This window comes from Panthera onca, chromosome B2, assembly GCF_046562875.1.
Source record: "Panthera onca isolate mPanOnc1 chromosome B2, mPanOnc1 haplotype 2, whole genome shotgun sequence".
In the NCBI taxonomy this organism is placed as follows: Eukaryota; Metazoa; Chordata; class Mammalia; order Carnivora; family Felidae; genus Panthera; species Panthera onca.
This window is the reverse complement of record NC_138343.1, coordinates 133,232,179-133,254,727: the sequence shown is the minus strand read 5'-3', so window position 1 is coordinate 133,254,727 and position 22,549 is coordinate 133,232,179. Positions and strand designations below refer to the sequence as shown.

At 43.6% G+C, this 22,549-nt stretch overlaps 1 protein-coding gene across 9 annotated transcripts in view; it reads right to left on the bottom strand.

Moving 5' to 3' along the window:
* Positions 1-5,761: 5,761 nt before the first annotated feature.
* The window catches only part of SASH1 (SAM and SH3 domain containing 1), a 314,865-nt gene continuing 298,077 nt past the window's right edge, over positions 5,762-22,549 (bottom strand). For all 9 annotated transcript variants that reach the window (XM_078447431.2, XM_078447430.2, XM_078447428.2 and 6 more), the window contains 3 exons: positions 12,169-13,277; positions 10,782-10,913; positions 5,762-9,163 (listed from right to left, as the gene is read on the bottom strand). In XM_078447431.2, coding sequence (XP_078303557.2) covers positions 8,900-9,163; positions 10,782-10,913; positions 12,169-13,277 — 1,505 coding nt within the window. In that variant the 3' untranslated portion in view covers positions 5,762-8,899. The remainder of the gene's footprint in view (positions 9,164-10,781; positions 10,914-12,168; positions 13,278-22,549) is intronic.

Here is a 22,549-nt window from a genome sequence, read left to right as displayed (position 1 = left end):
TTCTTCCATTCTATGGCTTATCTTTTCATTTTTTTATGGCTCCCTTTGATCCATAATAGTTTTTTAATTTTGGTGACGTCTATCTACTTTTTCGTTTGTTACTTGTGCGTTTCTCTTTTTTTTCCTTTTTTTTTTTTTTTGTGCTTTTCTTTATCATCTCCAAAATTCTTCGCTTAATACAAGGTCATGAAGATTTACTTTCAAATTTCTCCTAAGATTTTTCTAGTTTTAGCTCCTACATTTGGGTCTGTGATCCACTTTGAGATCATCTTGGTATATGACGTGGGGTAGGTGGGGGAGGGGGAAGGAGGTCATTCTTTCACAAGTGGGTATCGGGTTGTTCAGCACGCTTATCTCCCACTTTAATGTCTCATTTAATTTTCACAATAGTCCAGTGAGGTAGGAATTATTGGTCGTGCTTGGAAGTGAGGAAACGAAGGCTCGGGGAGGTTGAGAGGCCAGAGACCCTGAGGAATTCCATCTCAAGAGTGAAATTTAGGGGTGCCTGGGTGGCTCAGTCAGTTGAGCATCTGACTTTGGCTCAGGTCATGATCTCACTGTCCGTGAGTTCGAGCCCCGTGTCAGGCTCTGTGCTGACAGCTCAGAGCCTGGAGCCTGTTTTGGGTTCTGGGTCTCCCTCTCTCTCTGCCCCTTCCCCACTCATGCTCTCTCTCTCTCTCTCTCTCTCTCTCTCTCTCTCTCTCTCTTGGTCAAAAATAAATAAACATTAAAAAAAATAAAGAGTGGAATTCAATGTGACTCCAAAGGTAAGGTTCTTTCAACTATACCAAAATGAGCATCCACTATAATGCCAGGTGGTTGTAAAACAAACACAGAAAGAGTATTCCTTTAACACCTTTACTTTTTTTTCCAATTAGATACGCCGTTCCTGAGGAGCTGTGAAGCGTCAAGAACTCTAAGGCTAGGAAAGATAAACAAGACCTGTGCTTGTTTTTAAAAAGCTAATAATAATACAGTAGAAAAGAGGAAATTTCCTACAAATAGGATGGCCTCGGAACCGTGGAAGTTAATTAAAGGAAACCTCACTAGAACAGGGCCAGGAGTTTTGGCAACGAGAGCTCTCAGGCCCTACCACTCATCGTTAATTGCAAATTTGACGGGAAACAAGGCACCTTGCAGCTGCGAACGTCTTTACCACCCAGAGGAGGAAGAAAGGCTTTGCTCCTCCCCCGGCAACAAGCCAGCCAATGAGAGATGGTCGCAACACGGCCAATGGGAAGCCATTATACTTCTAACTCCCAGTTCACGCCAATGAACTCTGTGTTTACAACAACCTCCCCAATTCTCGCTTTCGCTGTAAAAGAACGCCCATCTCCTTTTCCCCCCAGGGCTTGCCTGGGGTTTTGTCCCAGCTTGTTTGTCCTGGATTGCAGTTCTCGGCTATTCCAGAACAAGCCCATCTTTTGGTGGTAACATAACTGGCAGTTTTGTTTTGAAGGTTGACAGAAGTCAGTCTTTTTGTTAAAAGCAACAGAAAATAGTTTCCGGAGACAGAGTCCCGGGCTCCAGAGGGTCATCAGGAGACTGGCGAACCGATAAACCGCCTGGAATCGAGGTAGGTGCAGCAGCTGCGAAGCTGGAAGCCAGGGGACGGTCCTGGGCCAAGGCAGCAAGGCCAGGGCATCGCGGCCGTGTGGCACCGCACTGTAGACCAACTGCGCTCAGGTCTCTGCATTGGTAGATCTGGGTCCAGACAGAGGTGGGAGAATCTGGCTGGCTTGTGGAGCTTGAGTTGTGTCCCCCACCGTGTGGGCATGGGACTGAGGGGCGCGCCACATCACACACAAGGAGGCATCCTCCCAAATAACAAGGGGAGTCAATGCTGGAAATGCCTACTCGGAAGACAGTAGAGAAACCACTCTTCTCTCTGCTAGTCCAATTGCTTTTTTTTTGCATTGAGGAGCCACGAAGCCACACTGTCTCCATCTTAACTTTTAGGCCTCTCAGTATTTCGTATGACCTGTTCTAATGAGTTTAAGATCTCCCTGTGGTCAGGTATTTTACCCACCACTGCCTTGGATCTCCCGTGGCACCTTAAATACAGGCTTACAGCATGTGCTTTTAAATTGCTGACGATGCCTATTCGGGTCCCCCAGGGACCACAATCAGTTCTTCATAACCCCACGTGTGGGCTCTCCTTGGCCAATTCGTCATCAGTTTGATTTTCCTTCCGGCCCGGAATGATACCAACAACTCTACCCTCCTGACCCATTGGGGATGCGCAGGTGTTGGCCCCCTTCGACGTCAGCCTCATTCGAATGAGGGGCCCAGAGTGGTTGGAGATGGACGGGCTCTGTCCGAGGAGGGCTGTGGGCCAAATCGTAGCTATAGCCTTGCCCGTACGTATCTGTGAATACTGCTTCATTTGGAAGTTCAAAGTGGGAGGCTTTAGAGTTGGAATATTAGGAGTATTTGAGAAAAGATGTTTGGCCAGTGGCATAAGGAATCTAACAAAAGAAAGGCTGAATGAGCTTTGGAAAGGACAGGAGGACCGCGGGTTCCTCCATCGCTGAGCTTCCTGGGCACCGCCATCAGATAGCTCAGTTCCAACCCTGTCGTGTGTTGACACTCAACTCCAAAGCCCAGTCCTGTGGTCATGGAGGCTATGAGCTAGGAGCTCTGCTCACCACTCGGAGAGGCCTGAGGGACACCAGGACGAAAGGTTGCACCCGGATCCCTGGAAATGTGAGGATTGCCGTTGTCCCAAAGGAAATGCAGGAATTACCCCCAAAGGGGGGCTCTGGATGGGCCTGGAAGGCAGAGCACCAGCCTGCTGCAAACACGTTCAAGGGGAAGCTGCAGAGAAGCGAGGGATCCCAGGACCGGATCTTGAGCACGGGTAGGATTAGGCAGATGGAGAGACGCCCCTCCAGTCATGCTGTTGTGAGGAGGAAATCGGAGGTGAGGACGTGGGGGAGTTTGCAAGTGTGCTGAAAGGAGGTCCGGAGATGGGGGGCCCAGGACATGGCGTCCAAGTTTTTTATTAATCGGGGGAAAGGATCATCCAGTCAGGATGAGAGGCGAGTGGATCAGGAGGTGGGAGGGAGAGCTTTTTTTCTCATGCTTTTCAAGACTTAGTGTGTTTGAGGGCCTAGTGCTCTTAGCACACAGGCACACAGTTATAAGCCACATCGACTGCCTCCTCTGACTTGTTTCTCTCCTTGACTGAGTCGGGTTTTCCTCTGGTTCCCACAGACCTCCGTACACATTTCGCTTGTGGCTGTGACCTTCCTTATCTGTTACCCAGGTGTTGAGAATGCTGGGATGGCGGTAAAGGCCCATCAGCTGAGTCTTAACTGCCATGGTTCCCCCACACATCCCGGAGTCCTTCCACACTTGTCTCCAACATGGTTTGATTAGGACCTTCAGGTGCTTTTGCTAAAGGGCACGAGGACAGGCAGCTAAATTCCCTTTCTCTGGGAGGGGGGTGGTGAGTAGTGTTGGAGGGACTGGGGGAGGAATGGCGATGCTTGCAAATAAAGCTGCCCGCAATCCTGAGGGGAAGTCTAGACACCTACACCTGAGTATTCACCCTGCCTCTCACACTCACACATGGACGTGCACTCCAAGGAAGGACTGTGTACAGTGAGCTCTGAGTGGGTCCTCCCAGCTAAGAGTGAGAAAGCTGTCATTCCAAGGTTTCCAAAATGGCTTGTGCGGTTAAAGAATGACCATCATCCTTCTCTCCTTTCCCTAATCAAATGTATGTCGTTGTAACTTCTCTTTTTAAAAGTTTATCCCTTTATTTTGTGTGTGTGTGTGTGTGTGTGTGTGTGTGTGTGTGTGTGAGTGTGTGTGAGAGAGAGAGAGAGCGCGTGCATGTGAGCATGAGTGAGTACGAACAGGGGAGGGACAGAGAAAGCGGTAGACGGAGAATCCTAAGCAGGCTCCATGCTGTCGGCACAGAGCTGGACGCGGGACCTGAACCCACAAACTGTGGGATCGTGACCTGAACCGAAATCAAGAGTCGGAAGCTTAATGGACTGAGCCATGCAGGTGCCTGTTCTTTGTAACTTCTAAGTAAAAGCAACCCAAGTGTCCATATATGAAGTGCACTTAGAACAAACACCAAGAATCGGGTCATGGTTTCTTAGGAATCACAAGAAAGTATTTTCTTTGAATTGAACCGTTGAATCTTAGGAGTCAGTCTGAGAGAAGATTGGAGATTTATAGTTATTTAAAATAATTCAGCCCTTCAGATGAACCACCACACTAAGAATACATGAACTCTCCCCATTTGCAAAATGGATTAGGGGATAGAGCGTAAGATCCGGATTTAGAAATAAAACCTATCTTGGTAAAGCTTCCTTTAACGAAGTCTACCAGTGGATTTAAAATATTCTATCAAGGGGCGCCTGGGTGGCTCAGTTGAGCATCCGACTTCAGCTCAGGTTATGATCTCGTGGTTTGTGAGTTCAAACCCTGCATCGGGCTCGCTGTTGTCAGCACAGAGGCCACTTCAGATCCTCCTTCCCCCTCTCTCTCTCTGCCCCTCTTCCGCTCGTGTGCTCTCTCTCAAAAATGATAAACAAAAGAAGGTAATCTTTCCTATTCTCAATCCCATTCTGATGCATTTTCTCCAAAATATTTGGCAATATTTCATCTTTCTGTTTAAAAAAAAATTCTATCAAAATCTAAAATACATGTAATTTTAACACAGTTCCATGTGCTAAGTGATATTGGTACAAGGATATTCCTAGCAGCTCTTTAAAAAAAAAATGTCTATTTTTGAGGGGGAGGGAGAGGCAGAGCAAGAGGAAGACACAGAATTCGAAGCAGGGTCCAGGCTCTGAGCTGTCAGCACAGAGCCCGACGTGGGGCTCGAACCCACGAACTGTGAGATCAGGCTGAAGTCAGATACTTAACTGAGTGAGCCACCCAGGCACCCTCTAACAGCTTTTTTATAACAGCAAGATACTGTCCTTTCACAGGGTAGTGATTAAATTATTGGCATAACAGTATTATGTGGTCTTTAAGAGAATGGTGGGGTATTGACATGGAAAGATCTCCAACATACATTGAATGTAAAATCACGGTAAGGAAGTGTGAAGAATATAAGGTCATTCCTGTATGGAAAAATACATAGGCAGTTGTATTTGTAAATGTGTGGGCATTTCTGAAAAGATATGCACACACCGGTTATACTACTTACCTGCAAGGACGGGGATAGTGGCTGGGAGGAAAGGAGCGGGCGCTTTTTGTTTTTGTTTTTTTTTTTAATCTCAAGTACGGGTATCACCTATTCAAAATTTTATTACAAACAATGTCCTCCTAATAAAAAAAAAGTTTTTATATCAATTGTGATACACCAATTTGAAACATGATTTTTGTCGGGTCAATTTCTGGAATATCCATCCGAACCTAGATTTTTTTTTTTCCTCCCTCAATGCAAGATTTGGGTTCTGTTACCACTTAGCTGTGTGATATTGGATGAGTCAACCACCTACGTGGACTCACTCTTCATTTGAAAATGATGGGCTTAGACTGTAGATGCCTTCAAAATTCTTTCTGGTCTAAGATGCTGTGGTTCTGGGATTTGATTATGTAATATTTGGGAGAGGCAGTACGTTAGCATATTGCAAAGAGAATGAGTGTGTGTGAGTTTTGGGATGTGGCAGAATTAATTGTATACAATTGTTTTTACAATAGAGTTCATTCTTACACCACACTTTTGTAAATTACCTTTCATTTCTACTCCGTTCATCTTTGAAATACCCAAGGAACAACAAGAGAGGCATAGTCAACTGACGAAATTTATTTATTTTTCCTAGGTACATAAGATGACATAATTATAGACAAGTTTGATACATAGGAAAACCCTTCTGTCCACCTTTCTCTTTGCTAAATGAATCATCACAATAGTTTTTACAATTTTTAAAACAATACACAGCTTTCCTGGGCTGAAGCAATCGCAAGGACATATCGGTACTGGTATATTACAGCTACTTACAATGTTTAAGAACAGCAATGGAGAAAAATAAGTTATTTAAATATTGATTTCATATACAGAAAGTGCAATGTTGTTAGTTGTTATATAACTTGCTTGACAGTTTCTTGCATTTCTCTATCAATTTAAAATCAAGGTAACTTGGACTCAGACTACTATATTTTCTGAAAATAATACAGTACACACAATGCAGCATTGACTTGGTGAACTGATTTCTTTTGCTGCAGTTATGATAGCAAATTTTGCTATGTCAGGAACTGGTTTGCAATAGACTAGTAATTTCCAATTTCACCCACACCGGGGATCAGGACAGAGAAAAGGGCTGCTAAGAGAAGGCCATGAAAATGTATCTGCTTCCTGGTTATCTGGGAATGTAAATAGTGGTTGGGGCTGGCCGCATGTCCTTCTAGACAGCTTTACAGTAAAAATTACACACAACGGATGTGTAGCTACCTGAGCCAAACTGCCTTTCCAGGTTTCTTTTGTGCTTTCCAAAGACGACACTTTAAACCCTTCCTCAACATTCTGTACCAAGTGCAATTGATTAAAACCGGATATTGCTGGCGCCTAACACCTACCTACCTGTCTTCTGACACGCGGTCCCTAAACCACCTTAGTCAAATGTCACACACAAACATTCAGGCTTTTCTAGGATCAAATTAAAAGTTTAAAGCAAAAGACCAAACAAATACTAACAATAACAAAAAAAATTTTTTTTCTTTAAAAGCACGATAAAGTAAAAATCTCAGACCCCTCAGGTTAGGAAGATCTTCCCACTGAAAATCATTCATGGTCCCTGAATTTGATTTTTCTACGCAAAGGCAATGATTTCCAAAGAAGAAGGACAAAAATAGGGTTTGGCATTTTCAAGAACTCCAGAACATTCCCTTTGCTGGTGCCACTTTTACTTAAATGAAAATCTGACACTGAAAATGAACTAACACTGGGAAATTCACAGATGACCCCTCCTCCTCTGTTATCTGTTGTGTGACATTGTGTGGTCGGCTTACACTACGAGCAGGATCTCAGAATGTCCTGCCGAGGCTCCGTGTCCCTGCACCTGTCTCCACCACAGCACAAGCGCTACAGTTCGACGGTATCGTCACAGTCCACGTGGGCTGTGTGCACAACCCGAGATGGCAAAAATGGGCTGTTTTTCAGATTTCGGTAGAAAGTTGGCAGCTTTTAGCTTTTTATTCTGCATTTCCACAACTTTTTCACATGGCGTCTTATAGAAGGTGAATACTATTGAAGAACCGTATTTTTTTTAAATGTATACCAAAGCGTGAAAAAAATATATAACCTGAGAACATCCTTTTCCTCAGAAACACGGATCCAAGTACATAGAGCAAATGCTGAAGATGGCTTTGTAATGAGTGAAGTTACTCCCCCCCCCCCACCTTGAGGGGAATCGTTTTAACGAGGAGATGAAATGTTTAAGAGCTTTTGATCAAGGCTTTGTCTTCAAAGTGTTTGTTGTCAATGATCACATTCAATGCTTAGAATAGTTCTCATGACTAAGAATGTAGAGGAAATTCATTTAGTAAGCAACGGAAACCTTAATTTAGTTGCCTAAATTTCTGTGTGCTAGAAAAGTCAGACACCAGACTAAAAGAGAATGGTAAACGCTCTAATCAGTAGGAAAACAACTGAAAATGGCACATACTTAATACATGGCTAACGTGCTTTGTCTGGCTCCAGAATGAACTATTATCTGAATTAAAAAAATGATCTCTTAATAAAGGGAGGAAAACAGTACCTTAATTATAAAAGTGGAAAAAAAAAACTTTAAAAATCTCTTATAAACTACTTCCCTTTTAAAAGCATCTTTCTGAAATATTCAACCTTACGGTGGCTTTGCAAAGGTGACCTGTTAGCTGATGAGTGAATTCTGGAATGGTCGTGGTCGGGAGTCAAAGTCAATACTGCAGCACGGTGACCAACATCGTAAACAAAACAAAACTGATTTAAAATGAAGGTAGTTTCTATACACACGCGCTCACACATGGACACACATGCATGCACGCTCATACACACCTGATCTGTGAGTTTCAGATAGCTTTTTACTGGATTTGTGGTTAGTTTAAAAACTGAAAGCCAACATGAAGTTTGTGCCTGACAAACACCCCTACAAATTAAGCCATGTTAGAGTGAGGCAATTAGAAAAGCCCTTTTTTTTTCTTTTTTTTCTTTTTTCTTTTTTCTTTTTTTTTTTTTTTTTTTTTTTTTTTTTTTTTTTTTTTTTGCTGAAAACATCTCTGGTATGTTAGATGGCAGTCTAGGCTGAAGATCTGGAACTATGGTTACAGGGTGGTGAACACCAGATAACTGCTTAAAAGCTTATATTAAGGCAAATAAAAGCTGATTGCTAGAAAGCAATTATTAAAATGTCTCTTGTTTACTTAAAGGAGAATAGGACTTTTTTTTTTTTTTTTTTCCCCTAATGCAGCCAATTTTCTTTTGAATAAACAAGCATAGTCAATGGCGTACAGTAACTCCTGGGTCTGTTACTTTGGCCTGGCCAATACCCGCCTGCCCTCAGGCATCCTGCAGGGTGACAGACAGCAAGGCAAGGGCATTCTCAGAAACGACAGCGGCTGCCCCCTCCCTCTGCCAGCACACCAAGACAGACTGGAGGCACAGCATGGGCGGCGAGCTGGCATCCTGGTTCTTTTGTGTTCTGGAAATAAAAGTTAGTGCTTGTCTTTTCTTTGGGGGAGTCAAAGAGAACCACACCAATTTCCTCGAGGGGGGCTCTTCTGGAGAAGAGAGGGTCATCAGTCTCGTGCCGAGGTTTCGTGCTCCGGTCGGCCTTACACCGGGCCTTTCTTCTGGATCTGGTCTGCAGGTCCCAAGGAGGAGGGATTGCATTAGCATCCTAAGCACAGTGAAAGGGTGGCTCTTGTCCGGGGAGCTCCATGATGGGCCTGGCTACATGGCCTCAGGGCCTGGTGGCAGTTTGAAGAGTCTGGCTGCAGACACAAGCTTGCTTATGTGTCTCTCCTCTGTGATGCCGGCCTCCTGAAGGCAAGTGTGGGACAGAGAAGGCACTTGGCCCAATGTGCTGAACCCGGCTTCAGTGAGGGCGCTGGTATACATGGGCAGACCGATGGAAACCAGCCAATCTGACACAGACGAGACACATCCGGGAGAGAGGGGCTTTCTACAGATTTCTGTGAGTCCGCCACTTGGGATCTGGATAAAGAAAGAAAGCAATTTTATAAAGACTTGACACAGGCTACTGGAGGATTCTTCTATACCTAAAAGGAACACTACTGAAATACTGCACTGCTAGACTATTACAAAGTGATCCTGCTGTGAGGTGTCAAAGACCCAAGAGTAGCATCAAGAATTCCTTCTCAGCTTCTCGAAGGTGAGATCTATCTTCAAAGAAGTGTTTGAGGTTCTACAAAGTATTTGGAATTAGATCTAACCCTAATTAACCTAACATCCAAGTCTCCAATTTGTAAGCATTTCTATACCCTATTTTGTCTTCTGGTGATAAGCTTTTCAGTGAAATCTCTAGGTGAATAAAGAGGCAGGCCTGTGCAGTAGTGTGGCAAGTAAGATACTCAGTGGGTAGAGTTTTGTTTTGTGTTTTTAAGAGCGCATGAGCAGGGGAGAGGGCCAGAGGGAGGGAGAGAATCTCAAGCAGGCTCCATGCTCAGTGCAGAGCCTGATGTGGGGCTCAATCCCACAACCCTGGGATCATGATCTGAGCCAAAATTATGGGTCAGATAGGGAACTGACTGAGCCACACAGGCGCCCAGGTAGAGACTGTATAAAACAGATTTTCCATGGTATTTTGAATCTACGTTAACCAGAAAATTAGATATATCATTAGTGTAGTTCTAAAAAACATAAAATGCAATAATACCAAGTGTTAGCTAGGGCAGGGAAATGGACATTTACAATTGACTTCGGGGAAGACCAAGTGCTACATCTTTTAGGAAGGTGGTTTTCTGACAAATGTGCAAATTCTTGAGATTTTGTGCAGGCTTCTACAAGCAAATCCTCTTGAAGGAATATATACTCAAATTGACCTTGAGAGTCTACAAAGACTATAATATATTAAGGGTGTTGTTTGCTAAATTATTTAAAATAATAAGTTGGGGAGAATTTAAGTGTTGCAACCATTTGGGATTGGCTAAATGAGGGCACATTTACCTACTAGAATGTTTTGACATATTGATAATATAAAAGAATGTTTAGTAACAGATTCATGATCTGAGAACTGAACATCAGGTTTCAAAACTACACATTTACTATTGTATGTGCAGAGAAATAGCTAGACAGACTTTTAAAAACTTTTTCAGGGGTGCTAGGCAGCTCAGTCAGTTAAGCGTCTGATTTCAGCTCAGGTCATGATCTCACGGTTCGTGGGATCAAGCCCCACATCGGACTCTGCACTGACAGTGCAGAGTCGGCTCAGGATCGTCTCTCTCCCTCTCTGTCTGCCCCTCCCCTATTTGCAAGGGTGAACTCTCTCTCTCTCTCTCTCACTTGCTCTCTATCTCAAAATAGAAATAGATACAAATAGATAGTTAGAAATAGATATAAATTTAAAGACCTAAAAAAAAAAAAAAAACTTTTGTAGCTCTGGGATTATGGCCAATTTTCATTTTTTTCTTAACAAAACTGTATTTTGAAAACTTTACAGGCTGAATATTGCTTTCCCTCCAGGTGTCTCCTTTTGATAGCTGGAGGGAACCCTGGGCTACTCCGTGGTGGCCAGCATGCACATCCCGAAGCGCCCTAACTCCATGGACTTCCAAAGTCGAGCGAGGGGAGACCCCGGGTGCTGGCTGCTCACCGCCATGCGGTGCTGCTTCCGAAGCAGCTTCACGCGGATCTGGTCCATGTTGGTGGCAACTTCCCTCTCGGGCTGATCCAAGTCCTCTGCATATCGCTGCACCAGGGCTTCGGGAATCCCACAGCGGCCGTGCTGTGAGGGAGAGCAGAAATGTGGCGTCACGGGTGGCAACGAACTTCTTCTTCGACAGCAGCAAACACAAGACAAGGTAGGCTAAGACACCTACGGCTACTGGGACGTGTCCCCAAAAGTGTTCATTTGAAGTGAATAGATTGAGAATCATGATGGGTGTTAGAACACGTTTACATCTTGATCTCTCGGGTACTGATGAGCTCTGAGGAAAAGGTTTTGAAACCTAAGAACATAATCGTCTTGTATCATTTGGACCAGTGACCTCACCTCACTGTACTGGATCATTTTGCACCACATGCACCATTTCCTAAACGACAGGGGAAACGGGCAGACTTGTGCCCTACGGCAGGTAGTCTCGCGTGTGCGGCCCGTTTATTTTATACCGCCAATCCCTAGGCGTGTACCGTAGACGCAGATTCTCCTTTCCGTTCTAAGGGATTTTTATTCACTAAATATCGAGGAGGAGGAGGAAGATCATACTGTAAGGCATTTGTGGTGAAAAGAAGTTTATAACAAGGCCTCCCAGGGATGTACTATAACGAAATATGCATTTCTAGGAATAATGTACAGCTATATCTATCATCATTGGTCTCCAAAATCGTTTTGGTATTGGTAGATCTCTTTCTTTCTTTTTTTTTTTTTCCAAATAAGCAACGTGCTTTCAATGAAAGGAGTTTAAATGAGTTTTCTCAGTGCTTTTGGTACAGGAGGATATTTCATATAATCATTCCAACTCTGTTAACTATACAGATAACTGTACAATATAATTACACCTGAAAAGGGTTCTACAATTTGCAGTGTGCTCACATTTATTTGCTCCTAATAGTCCCTGTAGAAAAGGTAGTTACGCAGGTTATTATTTTACAGATAGGAAATGAAGTGGGCGCGTGTTCACGTGTAAAAAGATACATGTTCAGTAAGACCCGGAGACTGCACTTCAGGTCTGTCTGCTAAAGCAGCCCTTTCTGGAACCAGTTCTAGTATTCCTCGATAGTTGTTCCTGCAAAAATCTAGCCGCCAAAAATCGAAACCAAGCAAAAGGAGGGAAGGGAAGAGAGAAGAAAGGTCCAAGGCCGTATTTGCGTCGGCTCCCGTTCGGCGCATCGCCTGGCAGCAGAGGGGCCCCGCTCGGGCCCACGCACCCCCGCGGCGAGCACGGCCCCTGCCACCAGGCCGGCGTCAGGGGGCAGCTGTGGTGCTCCTCTTACCTGGCTGCCTGACTTAAAACAGCAGAGGCCCGTGAGGCCTCGGGTACCTTATCAGAGTACGGCTCCTCGGTGAGATCGATGCCTTCAGCTCGCAACTTGTTCTCAGTGAGCGTTTCCAGGTCCACTCCCCGGGCGCAGGAGGTCTTTCTGGTCAGAGCCGGGCCCAGCTTCACGCCATGCTCCTGGAGGCTGGCGCTCTCCGGGAGCTCTGAGAGCCAGGGTGGCGGCCTCGAGCTGGGCGGGCTGCCGGGCTCCTGTGCCGAGGGAGGCCTAGGAGCCTGAGGTGAGTGACAGTCACCGGGGCTGCCTTTTTTAGCGGGCAGGCTTGGTGCGTCGGGACCGGGAGGGCCGGGGTGGAGTCCGTTGGCCAGGCGTTCTCGGCTTTTCTTGGCGGGAACAGGTGGAGGCTGGGAGGGATGTCTGGCCTGCGTTCTTGCCTCGGGGCCCCTCTGCGCGGCATCTAGGCCTTCTTTGGTGCCCGCGGGATGGTGTGTTCCTTCAGACTCGAGTCCTTTCCTGTGACCCTCGAGAGGTGTCCTTGTTAAACCGTGTTTAACTCCAGGGGGTTGAGCGTCATAGTTTTTGGGCAAACACGGAGGAGGTGATGCGCCACGGGCGGAGGCTGCTATGGAGCCATCTAGTTTCTTAGCTGTCTTCTGAGGTTCAGAAAATCTCTTGCTTTGGGTCAGTAGCAGTGCATTGTCCACAGCAGGATCTCGTCGGGGGCTTTGAACCTTTGTGGTGCAGGGGGTTGTCTTTTGTGGCACTTGTGGGACAATCTGAGGGGAGGGTTCTGTCACCTCGCCGGGCACGTCCTTCTCAGCAGCAGGCTCTCCTTGAAGGTCGTCCAGGGAATGGGATCTGGGCCAAGTTTCCACGGGCTGGGGGCCCTCCAGGGTCTCACAGCTCCGACAGATGGAAACGGGCAGGCTTCTTCGGTTTTTGTTCAGACCAGTCACACATGGCTGGTCGCAGCCCTTGGAGGTGTGAGGGGCGAGACCGCTGCCCAGCCTGCCTTCCTCCCCGGGCTTCAGCGCATCCCCGGACTTTGTCAGAGGCAGGGTTGGGTAGTTGCCCAGCTGATTCCTGTTGAAGGACTTAAAGCCGGACTCCACTGACGACTTGGCAGAGAGAAGGCCGGTCTTCCGAGTCTTGCCTGTGAGACAAGGGAATATTTTACAATCGTTTTAAAAAAACAAACCAGTCAAACTCGGGTAAAGTTGTGCTGACATAACTGAAATCCCCATGTCCTGTCTCCCTGTTGAATTATACTAAGGATATGAGATCACCACTTAGGACTTTGGGTGATATAGGGTTATTATGGCCCCATTTTTATTTTTAGAAAGAAGTTTTAGACTTATTAATGGACTCATGGAGACTGAAACTAAATGTTAGGAGGGAAAAAAATAGGCTGTGTCAGACAATAAAATCAATCTAGGCCTCATGTTTGTTCCTAGCTGCGGTCAGTGTAAAAGAAGGTTGATCGTCCGTACCCCACTTAGAAACCACAGGATGGGATTTCTGTTTCGGGAGGACAGCTTCCTAAGGCCAGGGTTGCAAAGGACCGCTAGACTGAATTCTATAAATGGTGCCCCCTAAGGTTCGCTGGTGACCAGGGAATTCTCAAAGTGCACTTTCCCCTAAGCACTCCCCTCTGACTGGTTTGTTCGCGTGCGCGAACTATGTATCCAGTATCCTGTGTGTGAACAGTCAGCCAAACTTGGCACAAATAAGCAAAGAAGCTTAAAAAAAATAAGTAAAGAAGCTTGAGTGAGTATTTTGCTTGCAATGGTCTGTAAAACACTGATACAGTTCTAATTTCAAATGGAAGCAACAGCCCTGATTAAAATCAGTTGCCAGGCTTATAATTTAACTATCAGTCAGACATCATCTAATTTGACAACTGTTAGGATATCAACTGCTAGTATTGCTTGATGAGCTTCACTGAGAATTTACTATCTGTGGTCAGGGCCTGTGCTAAATCGTTTTCATCAGTACTTTTAACACCACCCCTCCCGCCCTGCCCCACCCCAATTAGGTGTCCTTTGCTATATTTTGGTTAATGCTATGTTTGATGTGTGCTTTGACACTGGGCTGAGATGCCTGAGGGGAATACCCAGATGATCCTAGTATTTCAGGCTGACAGAAAAAGATAAAAATTTTCAACCCATGTCACATTTGGAAGGGACAAAGAAATGGCTGGCTGTAATCGTCAAAAGACTACTATGTTCTAACAAAAAGCTTTCTTCCCAGTCTATTGTTTCAATAGACGTTTCTAATAAAATATTTTAATTTAGAATTTTGACCTCTCCCGCTTAAGCAGTCTCAGCCTTTCAATAAGAAAGCAGCAAGGAGAGGGGCGCCTGGGTGGCTCAGTCGGTTAAGACTTCGGCTCAGGTCATGATCTCACAGTCTGTGAGTTTGAGCCCCGCGTCGGGCTCTGTGCTGACAGCTCAGAGCCTGGAGCCTGTTTCGGATTCTGTGTCTCCCTCTCTCTCTGACCCTCCCCCATTCATGCTCTGTCTCTCTCTGTCTCAAAAATAAATAAACGTTAAAAAAATTTTTTTAAATAAAAAATAAAGCAGCAAGGAGAAATCAGGGGGCGGATGGATTCCGGTGGGTACAAGAAACACATTCGCTGATAAAACCTCCGTGTGCATGCTGTACAAGTGAGGGAAAAGGGACAAGAAGAAAAGGCCAGCACACTGTGACGATTACCACTGGTTTGGCCATTATCAGCAGTGAAAACCAGATTCCTTCCAGGATTTCAGTTTTCTAACTGCAAACTGATAATAGTAAATGGATGATGTCAGGCAGAACTCCAGCACTAAGACTGATGGATAAGAACAGGAGCCGTCTCAATAAGACTTATAATGGTCCCATCCTTTTAAATCAGACACAAATCAACAGGGGAAGTATTTTGCAGTTGGCAAAACAGAGGCATGGTCAAATGGCACCTTATGCATAATGTGAGGTCTTTGACCCCATCCACCTGTGTGTTAGCAACATGCTAAGCACTAGAAGTCATTATTTCGTTGTTACATGGAGATTGTGAGCTCAGTGTTAGTCCTGAATATGCTGAATATCACGGATAAAATTGAAAAGGGAAATACTTCTTCAGAAAGCATAGCCTGCTAAACATAAAGCGTAAAAATCAGTTGAAACTGAAAAATTCGTAAAACTATTTTAGCATATGGGGTGCCTGGGTGGCTCAGTCAGTTGTGGTCCAACTCTTGATTTCGGCTGAGGTCATGATCCCAGGGTCATGGGATCGAGTCCCGTATCGGGCTCTGTGCTGATCATGGAGCCTGCTTGGGATTCTCTCTCTCCCTCTCCCCCCCTCCCCTGCTCACTTGCACACACACACACTCTTAAAAAACTAAACAAAACTGGAAACCAAAAAAAAAAAAAAAGTTTTAGTATAAATTTTAGAAATAAGTCTTTCCTTCCCTCTAACTGTTAATATAAACTATATGTGTAAATTACACTTACACACATTCTACTTCTGTTGGAAAGATCCCTGAATTCACCTGGAGCAAAGTTTGCCAGTGTCTACACTGGCAGGTAACATCCGATTCTTTTTTTTTTTTTTTTTTTTTTTTAATTTTTTTTTTTTCAACGTTTTTTATTTATTTTTGGGACAGAGAGAGACAGAGCATGAACGGGGGAGGGGCAGAGAGAGAGGGAGACACAGAATCGGAAACAGGCTCCAGGCTCCGAGCCCTCAGCCCAGAGCCCGACGCGGGGCTCGAACTCACGGACCGCGAGATCGTGACCTGGCTGAAGTCGGACGCTTAACCGACTGCGCCACCCAGGCGCCCCGACATCCGATTCTTTTAAGCATTAAGTCTGCCGACATTATCTGTGAAATCCTTACCATCCAAAGCAGTTCGGAGAATTAATTTCCTGAAAATGTCTGGATGTGGAAAGGTTATTAACAGGAGAGAAAAACCTTCAGGAACCACAGGAGGACGTAGGTGTTTGTTGGACTCCAGAGTCACTGTGCCCCAGCACTCCAGCTGAGCAGTGCAGGCACAGTGAACACACAGTGTCCTGGTAGTTTCAGGTATACAATGATTTACCGATTGCATACATTTCTCAGGGCTCATCAAGTGTGTTCTTAATCCCCTTTATCTGTTTTACCCCCCACCCACCTCCCCGCTGTCCTCTGGATCTGTCCCTTTGTTCGTTTTGTTTCTTAAATTCCACCTATGCGTGAAATCATATGGTATTTGTCTTTTCTCTGATTTATTTCACTGGCGTCATACACTCTCGATCCATTCGTGATGTGCAAGTGGCAAGATTTTTTTCTTTTTTATGGCCGAGTAATACTGCGTTGTGCATACATACCACATCTTCTTTATCCATCTCTCAGTGGACATGGGTCCCTTCCTTATCTTGGCTATTGTAAATAATGCTGCAATAAACGGGAGTACGTGTATCTTTTCAAATGAGCGTTTTCACTTTCTTGGGTAAATACCCAGTGGTGAAATTACTGGATCCTATGCTCATTCTATTTTTAATTTTTTGAGAAACCTCCATACTGTTTCCCACAGTGACCGTACCCGTCTCTATTCCCACCAACAGTATGCAGCTTCCTTTTTCTCCACATCCTTGCCAGCACTTGTTATTTCTTGTCTTTTTGATCGTAGCCATTCTGACAGGTGTAAATTGGGATCTCATGATTTTGACTTGTATTTTCCTGATTAGTGATGTTGAGCATCTTTTCATGTGTCTGTTGGCCAACTGGATGTCTTCTTAGAAAATGTCTATTTAGGGGCTCTCTGCCCATTATTTTTTTGGTGTTGAGTGAAGTTTGGTGTTTCTAGATTTTGGATTTTAACCCCTAATTGGATATATCATCTGCAAATATCTTCTCCCATTCTGCCTTTTGTTTTGTTGATGGTTTCCCTTATTGTGTAAAAGAATTTTATTTTGGTATAGTCTTAATAGTTTAATTTTGCTTTTGTTTGCCTTGCCTCAGGAGACCTATCTAGAAAAATATTTCTACGGCCACTGCCAGAGAACTTACTGTCTATGCTTTCTTTGAGGAATTTTATAGTTTCAGGTCTCATGTTATTTTTGTATATGTATAAGAACGTGGTCTAGTTTCATTCTTTTGCACACAGCTGTCCAGTTTTCCCAATACCATTCGTTGAAGAGACAGTCTTTTCCCCATTATATATTCTTGCTTCCTTTGTAGATTAATTGACCATAAAAGTATGGGTTTACTTCTGGCTTTCTATTCTGTTCCATTAATCAGTGGGTCTATTTTGTGCCATAATGTTTTGATTACTACAGCTTTGTAGTGTATCTGAAATCTATGATTGTGATACCTCCAGCTTTGTTGTTCTTTTCCAATATTGCTTTGCCTATTCAGGGTATTTTGTAGTCCCATACAAATCTTAGGATTATTCCATTTTCTGTGAGAAATGTGGTTGGTATTTTGATAGGGATTGCATTAACTCTCTAGACCACTTGGGTAGTATGGGCATTTTAACAATACTGGTTCTTCGAATCCATGAGCTTTTTTGTTTCTGTCCTCTTCAATTTCTTTCGTTAGTGTGTTACAGTTTTTGGCGTCCAGATCTTTCACCTCCTTGGTCAAGTTTATTCCTAAGTATCTTATTATTTTTGGTTGTTATTCTCTTTCTGCAATTTCATTATTAGCATATAGAAATGCAACGATTTCTGTTTATTGATTTTGTATCCTGCAACTTTACTGCATTCATTTATCAGCTCTAGGATTTTGGTGGCGTCTTTAGGGTTTTCTATATATAGTATTATGTCATCTGCAAATAATTAAAGTTTGATTCTTCCTTTCCACTTCAGATGCCTTTTATTTCTTGTCTTATTGTGGCTAGGAATAAAAGTGATGAATAAAAGTGGCGAAGAATGGACATCTTTGTTTTGTTCCTGATCTTAGAGGAAAAGCTGTCCATTTTTCACTATGGAGTATGTTGTTACCTGTGGGTTATTCATATATGGTCTTTTGTTGAGGTATGTTCTCTCTAAATCTACTTTGTTGAGAGTTTTTGCCATGAATACTCTGTCAAATGCTTTTTTTTTTTTGCATCTATTGAGATGATCATATGGTTTTTATCCTTTCTTTTGTTAACATATCACACTGATTTGCAAATACTGAACCACCCTTTTATCCCTGGAGTACATCCCACTTGATTGTGGTGAATGATTTTTTTAATGTATTGTTAGATTCAGTTTGTTAATATTGTATTAGGGATTTTTGCATCCATGTTCATCAGATATTGGCCTGTAGTTTTCTTTTTCAGTAATGTTATCATCTGGCTTTGGTATCATGGTAATGCCCTTGTAGAATGAATTTGGAAGCTTTCTTCCTCTTCTGTTCTTTGGAATAGTTTGAGAAGAATAGGTCTTAACTCTTCTTTAAATGTTTGGTAGAATTCACCTGTGAAGCCATCTAGTCCTGGGCTCTTGTTGCTGCTGCTGTCTTGTTTGTTTGTTTTTTACTGATTCGGTGTCCTTGCTAGTGGCATTGTTGGTGTTATAGTGGTGAGCAAAATTGCCTTCCAATTTCATTGCTAGTAAGTGGTCTGTTCAAATTTTCTTCCTGATATGTCTTAGAAGGCTAGATTTCTAGGAGTTTACCCATTTCTTCTAGGTTGTCCAATTTGTTGGCATATAATTTTTCGTAATATTCTCTTAGCCTTTTTATTTCTGTGGTGTCAGTTATTTCTCCTTCATTTGATTTGAGTCCTTTCTCTTTTTTTGAGGAATCTGGCTAAAGGTTTATCAATTTTGTTGATTTTTTTCAAAGAACCAGCTCCTGATTTCATCTGTTCCATTTTTTTAGTCTCTATTTCATCTATTTCTGCTCTAATCTTTATTATTTCCTTCCTCTACTGGGTTTGGGCTTTTTTCTTTTCTAGCTCCTTTAGACATAAGGTTAGGTTGTTTGAGATTTTTTGTGCTTCTTGAGGTAGGCTTCTATTGCTGTAAACTCCCCTCTTAGAACAGCTTTTGCTGCATCCCAAAGACTTTGGATCGTTGCATTTTCATTTTCATTGGTCTCCCTGTATTTGTTGATTTTGTCTGTGATGTCTTGGCTGACCCATTCATTGTTTAATAGCATGTTATTTAACCTCCATGTATTTGTGCTCTTATCAGATTTTTTTCTTGTGGTTGATTTCTAGTTTCATACCTTTGTGGCTGGAAAAGATGCCTGTTGTCATTTCGGTCTTTTTGAATTTGTTGAGACTTGTTCTGTGGCCTAACATGTGATCTGTTCTGGAGAACATTGCATGTGCACTTGAATTTTATATCATTTTTAGATGGAATGTTCTGAATATATCTATTAGGTTCATCTGATCCAATGTGCCATTCAAAGTCTGTTTCCTTGCTGATTTTCAACTGGATGACCTGTCCATTGATGTGAGTGTTCAGGTTCCCTACTATTATTGTATTACTGCCAATTTCTTCCTTTATATTTGTTAATATTGCTTTATACATTTAGGTGTTTTCACGTTGGGTGCATAAATATTTACGATTGTTGTATCCTCTTACTGAATTGTTCCCTTTATCATTATGTAGGGTTCTTCATTGTCTTGTTACACTGGTTGTTCTAAAGTGTATTTGGTCCAATATAAATACTGCTACCCCAGTTTTCTTTTCACTTCCATTTGTATGGTAAATGTTTTTCCACCCCTTCACTTTCACTCTGTGTGGGTCTTTAGGCCTGAAGTGAGTCTCTTGTAGGCAGCATCTAACAGATTTGGAGCATTTAGTCCATTAACATTCAAAGTAATAATTGATAAGTATGTACTTATTGACATTTTACTTGTTTTACAGTTCTTTTAGTTCTTCTCTGTGTTTCCTTTCTTGGCTTGCTGTCTTCTTTTGTGGTTTGATAGCTTTCTCTTAGTGATATGCCTGGATTCCTTTCTCTTTATTTTTACATATCTATTACAGGTCTTTGATTTGTGGTTACCATTAGTTTGATAAATAACTTCCCATGCATATAGCAGTCCATATTAAGTTGATGGTCCCTTAAGTTTGAAACCATTCTAAAGGCACTAAATTTTTACTCCCCCTGCCTACCACACTCTCATATTTTATGTATGATGCCATACTTTACTGCTTATTTTGTGAATCCCTTGACTGATTTTTTATAGATATAACTGATCTTACTACCTCCTTACTGGTATTTTAGTGATTGAACTTCTATGTTTGTATTTACCTGTGAAATTTTTTCCTTTCATTATTTTCTTACTCTTGATTATGGTGTTTCCTTTCCACTCAAAGAATTCTCTTCAATGTTTCTTTGTAAGGCTAGTTTAGTGGTGATGAATTCCTTTAACCTTTATCTGGGAAACTCTCTCTCCTTCTATTCTGAATAATAGCCTTGCTGGGTAGAGTATTCTTGGTTGCAGGTTTTTTGTTTTGTTTTGTTTTGTTTTTCTTTCAGCACTTTGAGTATATCATGCCACTTCCTTCTAGCCTGCAATGTTTGTGCTGAAATATCAGCTGATACACACCCTTATGGGGATTTCCTTGTATGTAACTGTTCTCTCTTGCTGCTTTAAAAATTCTTTGTCACCACTTTTTGCCAATTACTCTGTTTTGGTGTGGACCTCCTTGGACTGATTTTACTGGGGGCTTTTTCTGCCTCCTGGATGTGGATGTCTGCGTCCTTGTCCAGAGTAGGGAAGTGTTCAGCTATTCTACCTGATTATGTCACTGAGTTCCCTTAACCTGTTCTCATTTTTTCTTTCTGATGTTCAGCCTGGTTGCTTTCCTATCCTCTGTCTTCCAGCTCACTGATCCATTCTTCTGCCTTCTCTAATCTGATTTCCTCTAGTGTATTTTTAATTTCAATTATTGAGTTCGTCTCCGATTAGTTCTTTATTATCTTTGCTGAAGGTCTCCCTGAGATCCTCCACTCTTCTCAAATTCAGTATGTATCTTTTTAACCATTACTTTGAATTCTCCATCAGGCATATTGCTTATCTGTTTCATTTGGCTCTTTGGCTGTGGTTTTGTCCCGCTCTTTCACTTGGGACATACTCTTCTGTCTCATTTTGTCTAACTCTGCATTTGTTTCTAAATATTAGGAAAGTCATTTATTTACGTCTCCTGATTTTGAAAGTAGTGGCCTTACAAAGAAGAGGTCCTGTGGTACTCTGTAGCCCAATGTCCCCTGCTTATCGCAACCAGGAGCTTCAGGGGTGTCTCCTGTGTGTGCTGCATGTGCCTTACTGTTGTACTGGGCTTCATTTATCTTCAGTTGGTCCACTTTGCCTGTTGTGGGCTGGGTTTGGTCCCTGTGCTAAGAGGTCTGGGTGGTCATGGGCTCGCAGTTGGGTGGTGTTGGCAATCAGACCGGATGCCTGCCCTCAGCCTATTTGCAAGGGGTGCCGTCACACTCAAGTGCAGGGTGTTGTCCCGGGAAGCTTTTGTTGGTGGGCGGGGCTGGAGTCAGGCCAGATGCCAGGGCTGCAGGTGCCCTGACCGGCAGAGCACTCACTCTGCACTGCCAGTGACAAAGTTTGGCTGCCAGGGCATGTGGTTATCTTCCCCTCTCTATAGGCTGGGAGTCACTTTGAAGAGGCAGCAATTCCTGCCAGGGCTGCTTAATGGATGCGACCTGGCGAGAGCTGCTTTGGAAGGAGTCGTGCCAGCTGAGGTGGTGTGAACGGGGCGAGGACATGGGGGCAGGGTGCATGGTGTTAGCAAGGGAGGTGGAGAGTGTCTCCCCTGTTTCCTGCAGGTGGTCCAGGGATCTACATGGTGGGGATGGGGGCAATAGCACCAATTCTTGGAGAAGTCTCCTAAAGACCCCTGCCTCTCCAGTACCCATTCTGAGATTAGTAAATAAATCTCCTGCACATATACGCCAGGTGCTTTTCAAACTGCTGCTTCTCTGCCATATCTTGGCAGGGCTGTTTGTTGTGCTGGCTCTTTAAGGGGACTATTTCGTATCATCTTTGGTGAGCCACTGATTTTTAAAGTACCTGGAATTGGGGCAACTGGGTGGCTCAGTCGGTTGAACGTCGGACTTTGGCTCAGGTCATGATCTCGCAGTCAGTGAGTTCAAGCCCCGTGTCGGGCTCTGTGCCGTCAGCTCAGAGCCTGCTTTCGATTCTGTTGTCTCCCTCTTTCTCTGCCCCTCCCCCACTCACTCTCTCTCTTAAAAATAAATATTAAAAAAAAAAGTGCCTGGAGCTAAAGCCCAGCTGGTTATTAAAAACTCAAAGTTAAGCCCTGTTGTTTTTCGAAGCCAGATGGTGGAGATTCCTCTTCCTGCCGCAGATTCCCAATGTCTAGGGTGCCTGGTGTGCCGTCTGTTCTCCCTTCTCCAGTGCTCGTGTCTCTCCTGTTTGTGGTCAGTCTCACCAGGAGTTCGGTTGCAACCACGTCTTCACCCCTCCTACCTTTTTGATATGTCCTTCT